The 14,570-nt window shown below is 44.4% G+C and overlaps 2 protein-coding genes across 2 annotated transcripts in view; both read right to left on the bottom strand.

The window, feature by feature from the left end:
- Magi2 (membrane associated guanylate kinase, WW and PDZ domain containing 2) overlaps nucleotides 1-4,990 on the bottom strand; it is a 1,359,346-nt gene extending 1,354,356 nt beyond the window's left edge. The window contains exon 1 of the mRNA XM_042684528.1: nucleotides 4,555-4,990. Within this exon, the coding sequence (XP_042540462.1) occupies nucleotides 4,555-4,855 (301 nt within the window). The 5' untranslated portion in view covers nucleotides 4,856-4,990. The remainder of the gene's footprint in view (nucleotides 1-4,554) is intronic.
- Nucleotides 4,991-11,764: 6,774 nt separating this feature from the next.
- On the bottom strand, nucleotides 11,765-13,144 carry Actl9 (actin like 9). The gene has a single exon (XM_042684752.1). It carries the CDS (start codon nucleotides 13,001-13,003, stop codon nucleotides 11,765-11,767), a length of 1,239 nt encoding a protein of 412 aa, XP_042540686.1. The 5' UTR covers nucleotides 13,004-13,144.
- Between the last annotated feature and the right edge of the window lie 1,426 nt (nucleotides 13,145-14,570).

Raw genomic sequence — 14,570 nt, 5'->3', positions numbered from 1 at the left:
AAATGTGCCAAAAATTGCATAGCATCAATGTTAGAGTAGAGTTGGTGGCACTTAAATTCTTAGGCTGGCATTCCACCCTGAGAAGACTCTCATTCAAAGCAAACATACAAAAAGCCAATGGTCCTATTTAACATTCAAGGTCATCCCATTTAAATGATAAATACTGAAAAACCACAGTGGGTTCCCTCAGAAATAATGCTTGAACCAATTGTCTCAATCTTGTTCCAAATCATTAAAAGTGCTTTATTTCTAAAGTATCCACTAATCAAGATATTTAGGCATTTTAAATTTATTGAGTAAAATATAACACATTCTATGGAGATAAGTCAATCTAATTCACTAATCTGGCATACTTTGTTTTTATTTCCAAATAAAGAAACACAGAAGCTTACTTTGATACACACCTGAAGTCAGTTAAGAAGAAAGTGTAGCTCTTAACAAATGTGGCTCTACTTTCCTTTGAAGGTGACCTTGAAAGGGGCAATGGGAGGGAAAGCAATGTGGATCCTCTCTAGAAGTGAATTTCAAAGGCCTTGTTTAGCTCATCTTTCACATGGGAAGAATTAGAAAACCTTTTTGCCTTTTAGTGTCCATTGTAAGATATTAAATGGGAAAATAAATTCAGGCTATGTGAGTCCCTGTGTGGAATAAGGAGCATTAGGAACCACAGGACAAGAAATGTAGGACACAAAAATCTTTGTAGCTACTTTCTGTGAACTTTAGAGGTAAAAAGACAAAGAAAAATTTTAGCACTTCAACCTAGATCTCAATAATAACTCAAGATATTCTCTTCAACTGAGTCTGATGTATTAATGAAATGATGACAACAGAACTGTTAATGCAGGACTAAATACACTGCTAAGGAAAGCTTACTATTAATAATTTTAAAAACCCAAATAATCTATAAAAATATCTGGATGCGATAATAAGTTGTACTTTCACATATGATTCATTACAATGTGAATTAGAAGAAACCAGCTTAAATTAAAATGAAAATCACTGAATTTAGGCAAAAACTTCTTTAAGCAATATTGAAAAATTATATTTAAAAACTACCTTATATAGCATTACTTAAAGTCCTAGTTGTTCATCTTCTTTTAAAGTCCAAATAATTCTACATTATAATTACTATAGTGTAAAATGAATCATGGGAATAAATAAAAAGTGAGGAATTAAAGCATGTTTATTTTATGTACATTTTTATCAGTAGTCTTATTACTTAACTCCAATTTTCTTTACAAAAAGCTGCCCTAGTTTAGCTATAATTTTGCATGTGTCTGCTGCATAATACCCAATGTATGAATGAATATTCAAATATCAATCGCATTAATAGCTTAAAAATACAACTGTTAAACAAACTATGCTTAATTTGTTAAGCTATGCTAATTACTTTGGCTCCCCAGAAATATAAGTATGGAGCAAGACTTTTTCAATAACTTTCCAGCAAACAAAATTAATACTGAACCCAAGCAACATAAGTATTGATTTTAAAGTTCTGAAATTTTTACTCTGTTTATAATTATAATTGAATAAACCCATCCATTCTTTGACATAAGAATGATTCCAAAAAGAATAGCATATATGAGTCAATATATTTAAAAGTCCACATACAATGATGGATTGCAACTTTCCCCAAGAGTAAAAGAAACATTTTTTTTGTTTCTTTCTTTTATTTTATTTCCTGATCAACTGTGATTCAGTAGTAAAGTTTCCTATGGGTGTTCTGTGAACTTGTTGAAAGAGCCCATCGCCAACAAACCAGTGAAGTTTGGAACACAAGTTTAATGTGGGATATAAAGAGATTTTCACCTAAACCCTTGAGCTATAAAAGCAATAATGTTCCAAAGAAAATATGAAACAGAAATTGAATGATCAAATATTGAAGGTTGTGTTGTAAGAGTTTTGGACTTCATTAAAAATATTTTGTTTTGAGTGGTAATGGGATTTGAACTTAGGACCTTGGACTTGCTAGGCAGGTATTCTACTACTTGAGTGATGCCCCTAGCCCTTGCCATAATTTTATGAAAGGTACATCCAATGACCCTGATCTATCATTGGAATACCAGATTTCCTTTTTTACTTATTAGCTTTTCAGCACTTGCAACATTTTTGTTAAGATCTTTTTAGAACCCATTAATTGTACAACCAGGATTTTATTGTGACATTTCCCCATCAATCTCACCCTCATCTACCACTGTCTCTTAAAAAAAATTCAACAGGTTTCATTGTTCTATTTTCATATACGAATAAAAATTAATATAACCATATTCATCTGCATTCACTCTCTCCATTCATTCTCCTCCTTATTCTAACACTAGGCCCCAAACAGTCTGTTTTACTTTCCTGTCTTTCACTTTTCAATGAATATTAATTGTATTATGAGGTTTCACCATGGTAGTTCACACATGTACATACTGTATATTAAAACAATATTTTAAACTTTTAGATCATCACTTCACTTCTCCAAAGATTTTTTTTTTTTACTGAATTTCAGAGAATAAATATATAATGCCCAATAATCTTCCTTGATTTTTATGTCTGGACACATTACTGCACGCTGATATTAAAATTTGCCAAATTTCATCTCAACACTTACAACTCAGCATAGAATACCACAGTTAAGATGTCATAACCATAATCACTCCCTTAAACACTGTTGGGCTCAATTTAATGATGTGTTGACTTATCGGTTACTTTGAATTACAATTACCAAGCTTATTTCCCACAAAGCTATGGTCATTCATTCTGTAAATTTCATAGGCCCCAAATGTGAACTTTACATTTATATCTATTGCTGTTTGGCACAATCACAACCCAAACTATGTTCACAGGAATCCCTATATTTGGGTTTGTGATGTGTCTTATTAAAAACAAACAAACACACAAAAAACAGGGAGATACACTACCACCTAATTCACAGAGTCATCCAATACGTGCTCTGTTAATTTGCTAGTAAAATGACTGACTAATGTCATCTTCTGTTAATGCCCAAGAAATCCCAAGGAAAATGTTTTCTCCTATGACAACTTCTTCTTACAGCACTTCCTGAAAATTCTTTCAACCTTATTTATGTTTAAGCAAGTTGTTTTTAAGAGAATAAGCTTATAATTAAGAACTTCACCCTTGATACTTAGTCGTGCCATAGAATCAATCAATGATCCAAAATACAGTTGACACATTCAATCCCATCTTCAAGGCAGGACAAACAGACAGTAACCCTTCTGAGGCATGCGCACACGTGCCATACACGAAATTTGCAAGAAGCTAGTAAAGGGTGTGCAACTATATGTGGAAAAGACAGATAAACTACTTCATTCTTGCTAAAGTTCTGTATTCAGACTTTTATCTCACTTTCTCCTCCTTCAGGACCACAATTTACTTTCAAGCAAAAGCAGTGTTTCCTGAGAGAGTTCTGCAAGATCTCTGACTTTCTAAGTCTACTTCACAGTCTTCCACTGAGACTCATCCAAGTCAGGTTGTTGCTTCTGTAGTCTGAGCCATAACCAGCTGGCAATTCCATCCAACTCCTCCCCTAGAAACAGGGCCCCTCAAGTTCCAAGCCCGAGGAGAGCCCAACCATAGACGACTACCACTCAAGGAGGACAACCCCTGAGTGAAGAATCCTCTTTCCTTCTCCCACTCCCATCCCCCTCTCCCTCTCTTTCTCTCCCTCCTTCCCTCCTTCCCTCCCTCTCTTTAGATTCCCCAAGACTAGAAAGAACTCCCCAACACCGAGCCTTCTTCCGAGCCTCCTCCAGCCGGCTGGCTTGGGGTGAGCGCCGGGTTAGTCAGTCTGCTTGTGACGCGCGGTGCCCACATGACAGGGCTGTGGGCGGGGGCTGAGGGGGGGTGGAGAGGGACCTAGGAGTGGAGCAGGGAAAAAGTTACCGAAGACCCATCAGGACGTCCAAAGCATTTTGTCTCTTCCCTTCCTGACCATCCAGGAGCTTAGGGATCCCTAGAGGGGCCATCTGGGGACCAAGGCTTCCTCGGTCTGGGTCCAGAAACACCAACCTCAGTTCTCCTCTCCTCCACACACACACCCCCGCCCCCTCTCTCTCCTCCCAGCCCCGCTGAGGATGCCTTTGCACCCTCAAGCTGCTCCTACCTCTCTTTCCTTTCCCTCCTTCCCTCCGTTTCCTTCCTTCCTTCCTTCCTTCCTTCCTTCCTTCCTTCCTTCCTTCCTTCCTTCCTTCCTTCCTTCCTTCCCTCCCTCCCTCCCTCCCTCCACCCCTTGATCCACTGCAGGCGAGATGCCACTGACGCACATTGAATTTGCCCCAGAAGCGCACGGGAGGTCAGACTAGGCCAAGCACCTTCCAAAGGGGAGGGTCCAACTACGCAAACAAAGTTGCTGGCTCCCCAACAAGCAGCCCCTCCCCTCCTTTCAGCCCCTCCGTCGGAGCCCCAGCGAAGCTCCCCCTCAACTCCACCCCACGGTCGCGTCCCCTCCCCCCCCACACCTTCGACACGCGCGCCCACCCTCCCTGTGCCCCTCGGCCACCGAGCGGTGCCACCGGCTGGCAGAGCCCCGGGCCAGCCGCTGGCGCTCACCTTGCTTCACACACTTGAGCCGGAGAGGGTCCTTGCAGTGCTTGATGACCGCCAGCACGTCCCTGATGGTGAGCCCCGCCACGGGGGTCTCGTTCACCTCCAGCAGCAGCTCCTCGGACACCAACTTGCTGCCGCTCTCATAGGCCACCTTGCCCGGCTTCACCTCCCCCAGGTAGGGGAACTGTCCGTTCTCGGCGCCCCCTTTCAGTTCAAAGCCCAGCTGGCCCTCCGGGTTCCGGCCAATGACACTCTCGTGGACTTTGCTAGTCCAGTGGCTTTTCTTTTTCAAGCTTTTGGACATGGCAGTAGGAGGGGGTGGTGGTGATGGTGGTGGTGGTGGTGGTGGATCGCCTCAGTTCTTGAGGTGCCTTTGGGGAGGGGGTCGGTAGTGAGAACGAGGGTGGGAAGGAGGCAAGGGGCGGGTAAGGGGAGCAGACTTTGCCTTCCTCCCCGTGGCTTCGGTGCTTTGCCTCTTCTTCTCGGGATGGAGCGTGGACGAGGAAGAGGAGGACCGGGCGGGGGGGGGGGGGTGAGCGGGACGGACGGCGGGGCAGAGGTAGAGCGAGCTGGGGTGAGGTTGTGCTGTCCCTTGAATGACACTCAAGGCTGTGGCCCCCGCCGCGGCCGAGGAAGCGGGTGGCGGCGCGAGCCCGAGCGCCAGGCGGAGCGGGGGAGCGAGTGGGTGGGGGTGGGGAGGGAGGGTCGGGATGCCGGGGGCCACTCCTGCGTGGTGCGCGTGGGAGCGCGCGCCGGCCTGGGTTGTTAGCCCATATCCATGGCAGCTGCAGAGGCAGCGGCTGGGCGTGTGTGTGCGCGCGCGCGCGCGCGCGAGTGTGCGCGAGTGTGTGTGTGTGTGTGTGTGTGTGTGCGTGTACTAGTTGTACTGTACTGGCTGGAGGGGAGGGGGCAGGGAGGAGGGGAGAAGCCGGAGAGGAGGAGGGGCGCGCGCAGGGTGGAGAGCGGGGGAGGGCTTCGTCGGCTTCTCCCCTCCACCGCCCCCCCCCCCGCCCCCCTCCGCAGCTTGACCCGGTAGTGAAGGCTGAGAGAGAAGAGGGAGAGAAAGGCAGGCTGGGTCCGCCTGGCAGCCGGCAGGAGGAGGCGGGAGCCGCAAAGGAGGGGAGCCGAGGCCCGGCGTGGGGAGGCCGGCAGCAAAGGCCTGGAGTCCAGTGCGGACCTTTCTCCAGCCTCGATGTGGCAGAGCCGAGTGCCAGGCTGCAGAGTGCGGAGTCCGCCCGGACTTCCTCCCCCCACCCTCCCCACACAGCCACCAGGACAAGCTGGCCCGCCGAGTGCCTAGGGCCCCAGATCCAGGCGCTGCAAGCCTGGAACCTGCCGTGAGAAAGTTGGGGTGCGGGGCACCTGGCGCGGAAGGGGGACCTTGGGCAGGAAGGCAGGGGTTGGGGTGTGGGTGAGGGGTCCCGAGCGGCGTGGAGAGCAGAGTCCCGCCGCCGGGAGGTTTCGCCGCCGCTTTACTTTTATAGTCTTGGATCCCTTGCAAAGTTCTCAGAAGTCCCCCTCCCTTGGAGAAGGGAAAAAGTTGGAGTCTGGAGACCCAGACAGCTGGAGAAGGCGATGCAGCGGCAAGAGCACTTAGCCCGGTTGAGGTCGTCCTGAGGGGTGGGAGATTCCAGGGAACTAGAGCCAGGAGGTTGAAAGACACTACAGGAGTCGGGGTAGGGGTGGGGATGACCACAGCTGCGAGCTAGCGTGGAGCTCTCACCGGGAGGAAGACCAGCCTCACCCGGCACCCGCAGACAGGGTGGGGTATGCCTTCATCCAGTTAAGCATCTCCCTGGGGACGAAACCTTAAGATGATTGGGCCCAAGAACCCAAGAACTACACAAAAAGGAAAGAACAACATCAAAAACAAATCTCGACTCAGCCTCGACTCACTTCGCTGGCTCCCATCTACTTCTTTTCCCAAGTTTGTAGCCAAGAGCAAGGTCAGGGCAGGACGCCAAGGATGAAAATCGAATGATTCTAGCCCACCCCCCACCCTAGCCCCCAGACGTTGCATTGGTATGATTAAGATTTTTTTAGTTCTTGTAACTGTTAAGTGAATTTCATGTGCTTAACTTTCAAATGTACTTATCAGACGCATACAAAAAATTCACTCACCCACTCATCTCTTTAAATCAGAACATGAAAAACGTTGAGCAGTTAGGATTCTGTCTGTCTGATGGAGAGTGGGAGGCAATCGGTACAGTTAAACAGGCTCAGAGGACCCATATAGAAAGAAGGGGCTTGAATCCAGTTGCTGTATTTAACATGGACTGAGACATTGAGTTCACAGCTTGAACTTCCTGAGCCTGAATTTCCTTCATGGTTAGGGAGGGTTAAACATGCTAATTGGAGAGAGTGTTGGTAAGGATTAATTCAGGGGTGAGGATTAAATCAGGTAAAGTCTGCAGCTGTCACAGACAGGTAGGTGTTTAATGGCAAATTTCCTTCCTCTTTGGGGAGGAGATCTTAAAGGAGGATAGAGTTTTTGTGCCTGGGGAAACAGATCTCTAGAACATTGGCTGGGACTGGTGAAGGTTATCCTGGGAGCCAGGGGCATTTCAGAGATCTGGAACTAACGCTACAGGCAGTATGTAGTGGCATGGCCTTTTATATTTAGGAAAACAGAACTATGGAGATGAACTTAGCAAGGTTACAAATCTACTCAGTGGTAAAGCTGACAGCTATTGAGACTCAAGAGGTTTGTATCTAGACCTTCTCTGGATCACTGCATTGAACTTTATCCTCATACACTTGCCTAGTGTCATTCCATCACACAGTACAGGGTCAACAAAGGTGAAGTCTGATTATTTTACAGAAAACCGGAATAAAAAAAAACAGCTCAGCAGAAAATTTATGCTCAGAAATTTTATCCAGAAACCAAATGCAGTCACATGTCAGTTAGTTCAGGACTCTTTAGCTCCAAACCTGTCATTCTCACTCTGTATAAGATACTAAAACTGTAATCTGAAAACATTTCTTTGTTGTCAATTAGCACAGTTTTAGGCTGTGCCAGTAGAGGTGCTAGAACAATTCTGGTATAAATATAAAATAAAATAAAACTGGAGGGAAGTGGTGACGTGGGGGGTACTCTTCTTGGTTCCAGCACATTTCTGTTTGTACTTACTACATGGTGGTTAACAAATGGCTTTCTGGCAAGTGGTATGGGAAAGACCAGTTTTACACACCAAGTAAACTAGTCCAGGTCCCCAGTGTATGGTGTTTCAGTGAGTCTCCCCAACCTATCTACAATTGGCTTCCTAGCAAGTTTTACTGGCAATACAGATGGCAGATTCTTATCAGCCCAGTATGTGTCACGTCAATACATTTCTTTTTTTTTCTTTTTTAGGTCCAAGACTGGGAGTTGAACTTAGTACCTACTGCTTCCACCCATTGGCTTTGCTGTACCAACTGAGCCATGCCTCCAACCCCTTCAACACATTTCTTGGAGAGTAAAGAGGCTAGGGAATTGGGAAACTGAGATCCTACTTAGGAAGTGGCACTGTAGGTCAAGTGGTAGAGTGCTTGACTTGAGCTGAAGAGCTCAGGGACAGCGCCCAGGCCCAGAGTTCAAGCCCCACAACCAATTACCAAAAAAAGAGAGATCCTACCTATATCTGTGCAACCTTGACTAAGTCACTTAACACTGTGTTCATTCCCTGGTGAAGAAGTGATAGCACAGATAAGTTTGTAAGTATCTTGTAAATGATGCTTAAAAGTAAGTTGCTATTATAAATGAAGGTATCAGAAATGGACCTGAGAATAAGCAAAAAGATTTTTTTCTATAAGAGAAAGTATATTCTAGAAATTTAGATTTACTATCAGGCCTGGATGATGGCATTTATCAAAATTATCATCATTAAATGATTGCTTCCACTACCTTTCCAGAGATGAAAACAAATAGTTGTGAGTCTCAAGTTTGCTCAAGTTCCTGATCTATGACATATGTGACCATATCAGAACTCCTTGGTGATTGCACAAATGATAGCTTTATACAAATCTGATTGGTTCCTATTCTGGTAAGCCTCACACTATAATTTCTTCATCCTTTTCAATTTTGGGTTTGTGTTTGTGACAAGGAAGAATTAGTTCATCACTTAGCATTCTATGTGCAGAACCTGACACTAGATACTGCATGCTATTCTCCTGTCCCTCGCAAAGAAATACTTTTGAAATCTTAAAAGCCAAAGAAAGAAAGGTTTGAGCACATTCAATTGTTTGAAGAGTTCTCTGAGGTATTTTTTTTTTGTCACTTATTGGGCTTGAACTCTAGGCCTGGGTGCTATCCCTCAGCTCTTCAGCTCAAGCAAGCACTATACCACTTAAGCCATGGTACGAGTTCTGGTTTTCTGCTGGTTAACTGCAGATAAGAGTCTGACAGACTTTCCTGGAGCTGGCTTTGAACTGCGACCCTCAGATCTCAGCCTCCTGAGTAGCTAGGATTACAGGCATGAACCACCTATGCCTGGCCTATGAGGTACTTTTGAGGGACACAGTCAAGCTCCACCCTGATGATAGTATCTCTTTGGCTAAACTTCAATGTCTTCCCCTTGGCTTTTGTGTTTTTGTTTTTTGGTTTTTTTCTTCTTCTCATCGCCTGTCTCTGGAAGACTGCCACAGGATTTGGGATTCAGTCCATCTGTAGGCACAGAAAGCGAGGAGCCGCCACCAGGGAGTTAACAGCTCTCCCAGCATGTCCTTTGCCAAGGACTCTGCTAGACAGTATGAAAGCCCAGCCTTATTACTCCACTTGTAAGAAATTTTAAGGTGTAATTTACACCAGAAGTGTTCCCTTGCAGGATCATGTGGATACTAAGATATTGCCTGAAATCGCCCTCTTTTTCTGTCTTGTTTACTCTGGGTACTTTAATGGAAACTTTTCTGGAATTCCTTAATTACATGAAATTCTCATCTCATAGTGTGATACTACAGATCCTGGCTTAAGATATTGCTATTTCTTTTTTTCAGAGAAACTAAGACTCTGGTATTTAAGATTGCCCAAAGTCAAATTACTATTAAGGAATACAAGAGTTGTGATTTGAATCATAGCTATGTGACCTTAAAGCTCTTATTCTTAATTCAGTGCTTAATTTAAAGTTCCTAATACTGAGTGTATTTTAAATTAACTAGACAGAAATGAACTCAGGACCTCATTGATCAACAGATATGAAAATCTCCCGGTGTGTTATAGTGCAGGTGGCTCACTCTTCTAATCCTAGCTAATCAGGAGATTTAGATCTGAGAATCACTGATTGAAGCCAGCCCAGGCAGGAAAGTCCTAGAAGCTTTATCTTCAATTAACTACCAAAGAACATTGGAAGTGGAGCTATAGCTCAAGTAGTACAGAATTAACCTTGAGTTAAAATACTCAGGATTAGACTTTAGGCCAAGAGTTCAAGCTCTAGGACACACACACACACACCCCCCCCCCCACACACACACACTTTGTGTTAAGAAAACTGAAGTATAAAGGAACCTTGTATCACCAAAGTATGGTGTGCCTCTTCTAAAATATCACAGGTGAGAACACTTGTCTCATGTTTTAGCTGGGAGTGGTTCATGTGGTTCATTGTGATATTCAATCAAGGTCTATCTTTTGCATAGGCTGACCTAGGTACTTAGATTCGTTGTCCAATTGCTTCTGAAACAATTTTGCACAAATTTAATGGTTTAAAACTACTGTTCTTTATTGTCTAAAATTCTAGAGAAGTCCAAGCTGTATGTCCCTAGGCTATAGAGAAGATGTTGGAGGATCTGTCTGCATTCTTCCTGGAGGCTGCAAGGAAGAACCCAGTTCCTTGCATTTCTGCTCCTAGAGACTGTTCTGAATTTTTTCATTATTTTTCATTATTTTTTCCCTTATTTTCTCACTATTTTCCTTATTTTTTCTTTTTCAAATCTAGCAACTCCAGACAAGCCATTTCTATACCCCATTGCTCTGATACTGACTCTTCAGGACTCATACATCAGGCCCACCTTGATAATCCAGGATCATCTCCTTAGATGAAATTCAGCTGATCAGCAATTAGTTCCATCTGCCACTTGGTTTCCCTTTGCCATACAATATTACATATTTACAGGTTGCAAGGATTAGTACGTGGATCTCTTTCAGAGAGGGCCATTATTATACATAAGTGATACAGTCCATAATGTCTCTTATTTCATAATTTAAATTGCCAGTAGCACTATCTCATATGATGGGATTTTCTCCTACTTTTTGCATCCCCCCCAAACCTCTATTTTGTTCCAAGAAAAACAGAACTGAAAATTCTTTTTCCTGTATTTAACATCCTCCAATTCTGTCCACTAGATACACAACCAAGCCCACACTCCTTGTGTTGCCTTCATTCTTTGTTCTTCTCTGTCCATGTTTCTTCGTATGCCTCTAAGATTAGAATCCAGGACAATAAAGCTAATGTAGGTTCTCCAGGATAAGAGGATGGCTTTGTATTAATAAACTTTTTATTCATAAATATTGTATTCATAAACTGACAGGGAATTGTAACCCCTTTGTAAAACAACTAATAATAAAAAGATTTTAAAGAAATGAAAGGGGACCCCTTTTATAGCATCTGTACTAGACCACTTTGGATATAAGTAAAGGCAGAGATCAAAATTTCATATTTGATGATTTTCAGATTAGAGTAGTGAGGTAAGATGCCTTCAACCATTGCCACACTATGTTTGGTGCCTGGAAGAAACGAACAGAAGAGTCAGGCCTATCTTCTCCCCTTTCAACCCTTTGCTCAAGTCATCATGGGATACTTGAAGTTGCCTTCACTCTCTGGGTCATCTTGTAGTTCATTGTTTACCTGAGGTACAGTCCTCTGTCTGGTTTATTCTTGGACCACCTTTCAGAAGCCTATTGTAACTTTTTCCTTCTATCTAAACTCTACATTCATAGATAGATAGATAGATAGATGTGTGTGTGTCCATGCCAATAAGACCTCTCAGACACTTATTTGCATATCTGTATCCACAACAAGAATGGAATGGGAATTTTAAGGAAGAGTTTCATGTATTATTGATCCTTCCATCCTTAACTACTGGCTCATCATTAGGCACGGTGTAATATATCACAGTAGATTTGGTATACTGGCACATAGATCCCAAGTGCCCCTCACATTTCACCGTATAATGACCACTGCCATAATAGGAATTTTCTTTGACTAGGCTTTACTACCCCGCACTTTTCCATCCCTGTGTCTGCTCAGTAGCATTTGCGGTACACAATGTGGGGACCCTGTTCCTCGTAGTGCTCACGTAGGATCCAGCAGGACTGGAAGGAACGCAGTGAGGCCAGGATGGAGCCTCCAATCCACACAGAGAAGTTTCTGTTGGGCTGGGCTAGCACCACCACCTGTTGCTCTGGGGGCAGAGCCTGCAGCAGCTCTGCCCGGAAACGATTCTCAAATCCTGCGAAGAGAGAAGAGCCTCCACACAGGAGCACATTGCGGGCAACGTTTTCTCGCAGATCCTGAGGTACCTTGAGGAGGCTCCGTTTGGCCATGGAAGGGAGACCCACCGGCGACAGCCCTGGGATCTCTGGTGGATGGAACAGCAGCTCTGGGCACTGGAACAGCTCCTTGCCCAGAGTGACGGTCCTCCCATCGGGAAGCTTCAGAGATTTCTTGCAGTCCTGCTCTGATTCCTTCTGCTTCTTGAAATCTGAGGCCACATAGCAATACTGGTGCTTGATGTTTTCCACGGTGTCCAGATCTTGTTGCTGCAGTTGGAAGCCAGAGCCCAGGAGCATCTCTGCCAGGAAGGCAGTCAGATGATTGCCAGCCAGGTCCAGGCGCTCGATAGCATTGGGCAGATTGTAGCCCTGAAAGACAGGCACCGTGTAGCTGACCCCATGGCCCGTGTCCACCACGAGCCCACTGATTTTCCCGTGAGCATAGACGGAAAGTACTGACTGGGATGCCACGTACATGCGGGGTGATCGCAGCGACTCGAAGGCCACTTCCACCAGCTTCTCGCGATTGGTGGCAGGGCTGAAGGGCGGGTCGGAGAACAGCAGCGGGTGGTCCTGGGGGGACACTTGGAGGTCATGCTCCAGCACGTGGCGCCAGATGAGCTCGGCTGCGTCCCAGTCCACCACGATGCCACTGCGAATAGGCTGCACTAGCCTCAGCTCTGGATTTAATCGGGCTACCTCGCCAATAAACGTTTCCAGCTCTGTGTGCCCCGTGCTGGCCTGTTTCTTGGGTTGACAGCCCATGATGGTAGCCACGGTGTACATGGGTTTGGGATGCCCAGCGAAGCCCACCTTACAGGTACTGGTGCCCATGTCAATGACCACCGCTCCATTCTTTGTTGGCAGCAGGTTGTTGACCTCCGTGCCGGGGGGATTCTTGTTATCCAGGCTTGAGCTGGGGCTCAGATCGGGTCTAGGATGCTCTGAAGAGGTCTGGGGCTCCAGGGCCCTGGGACCTTTGACCTCCATGTCTGAAAGTAGTAGTCTGGAGGGGCTACTTGGGGTGGAAGGGTACAGGAAGAAGGCCTAAGTGACTTCCCTGTGGGCAGAGCTTAAGAAGGGCTTGTCGGTGTCTATGACGTCATCCTGACTTCCTGGGCTTCCTGAGGACTTCACAATGTGGGAGAAGGGCTTCAGGGTTCTCAACTATTGAGCATTATTCACAATGTAGCTGATTTGAAGAAGAGCCTCTGACTCCCTTTTCAAATTTGAGAACTCCTTTCTAGCACGTCACACACAGAATCTCAAGTGCATGTGGATATCTACCACCCCGCACAGAAAATAAGACTTAGGAATCCTTCTCTAGGTTCCTTGCTATGTCTCCTGATAACATTAATCAATAGCAAACAATCCACCCTGCCTTTCTGACTTCCTGAAGAAATGGAAGGCTAACATAACATGGAAGTAAGGAAGAAGTATTGTATTGAGAGGTATTGTATTGTATTGCCTTAAGACTTTTTTCCCCCTCATCTGTTTTCCTATTGCCTGAATTGCTTTCTATTTCCCCTTCCTGTCGAGCAGAAAGCTTTTCCTCCAAATCTCTGTTTCATACCTACATCTCTTGGGAGCCTTCTCTGGGTCACACTCTGTATCTCACTATATGCAGGAGTCCTACCTTCCCTCCAGCCATGCTGTGTCCTTCCTGCTACACATGGAGATACAGTGGATGTACCAACTGAACACATGCAATGGATAAAAGAAGGTTATGATATTGTAGGCAATGGATAGCCAGATGTAGCTAAGTGGTGTAGTTTGAGTATAATGTATGAAAAACCCTAGGATGGATTACAACACTAAAGAAAACAATAAAAACAGCGGTTAGGTGACTGGCTTCAAAAGCAAGATGACGTTTTGATGGTCTTTAAATGAGTTGTTTAATAAAAATAAATTAAAAATTTTCTTTGTGTGTGGTTGCATAGGGTGATAAGATTGCCAAGGATTTTGTTATTGAATGTTTTGTGCTGGACATATCAAGGAAGTTCAATTTTGCAGTTGTGTCTTGATATGTTCTTCTGCCAGAGAGAGAGGTTTAATGAACATTTCATTCTTTCATTCATTTTGGGTTTCTGTGATCTAATATATGCTTTTTCCAAATGTTCATTCACTGTGATAATTTGAGCAATTTATTGAGGATTTTTTTGGACTGTTTACAACATAGTTAAATGCAAGGAAAGACATCCAAGATCAAGCTGCCATCTGAGTATATTCTTCTGAGTCTTTTTCCTTGGCTTGGAGATGCCCATCTTCCCCCTGAACCTTCACAGGGTTGTCCCTATACATATATCCATGTCTTAATTGATTCAAAGCCTGATGTAATGCTCCCATTTAACTTTTTCTTTGTTTTCTTTGTCACATTATTTTGCTAGCACCCTTTAGTTGGATAAGGTGGTTTTATTTTGACATATCCTTACTCGCATATAATATTATTTAATAAGACTCACAGTGAATAAGTTCTATAGTACTAAATGAGTATCCCTCTATAATCCATAGTAATGCTGTACAATAATAAAAGTACGCACTGATAAAGGAAGTACAA

The sequence above is a fragment of the Dipodomys spectabilis genome, unplaced genomic scaffold (assembly GCF_019054845.1).
Source record: "Dipodomys spectabilis isolate Male_0828 unplaced genomic scaffold, ASM1905484v1 ptg000089l, whole genome shotgun sequence".
In the NCBI taxonomy this organism is placed as follows: Eukaryota; Metazoa; Chordata; class Mammalia; order Rodentia; family Heteromyidae; genus Dipodomys; species Dipodomys spectabilis.
This window is presented reverse-complemented; position numbering and strand designations above follow the sequence as displayed.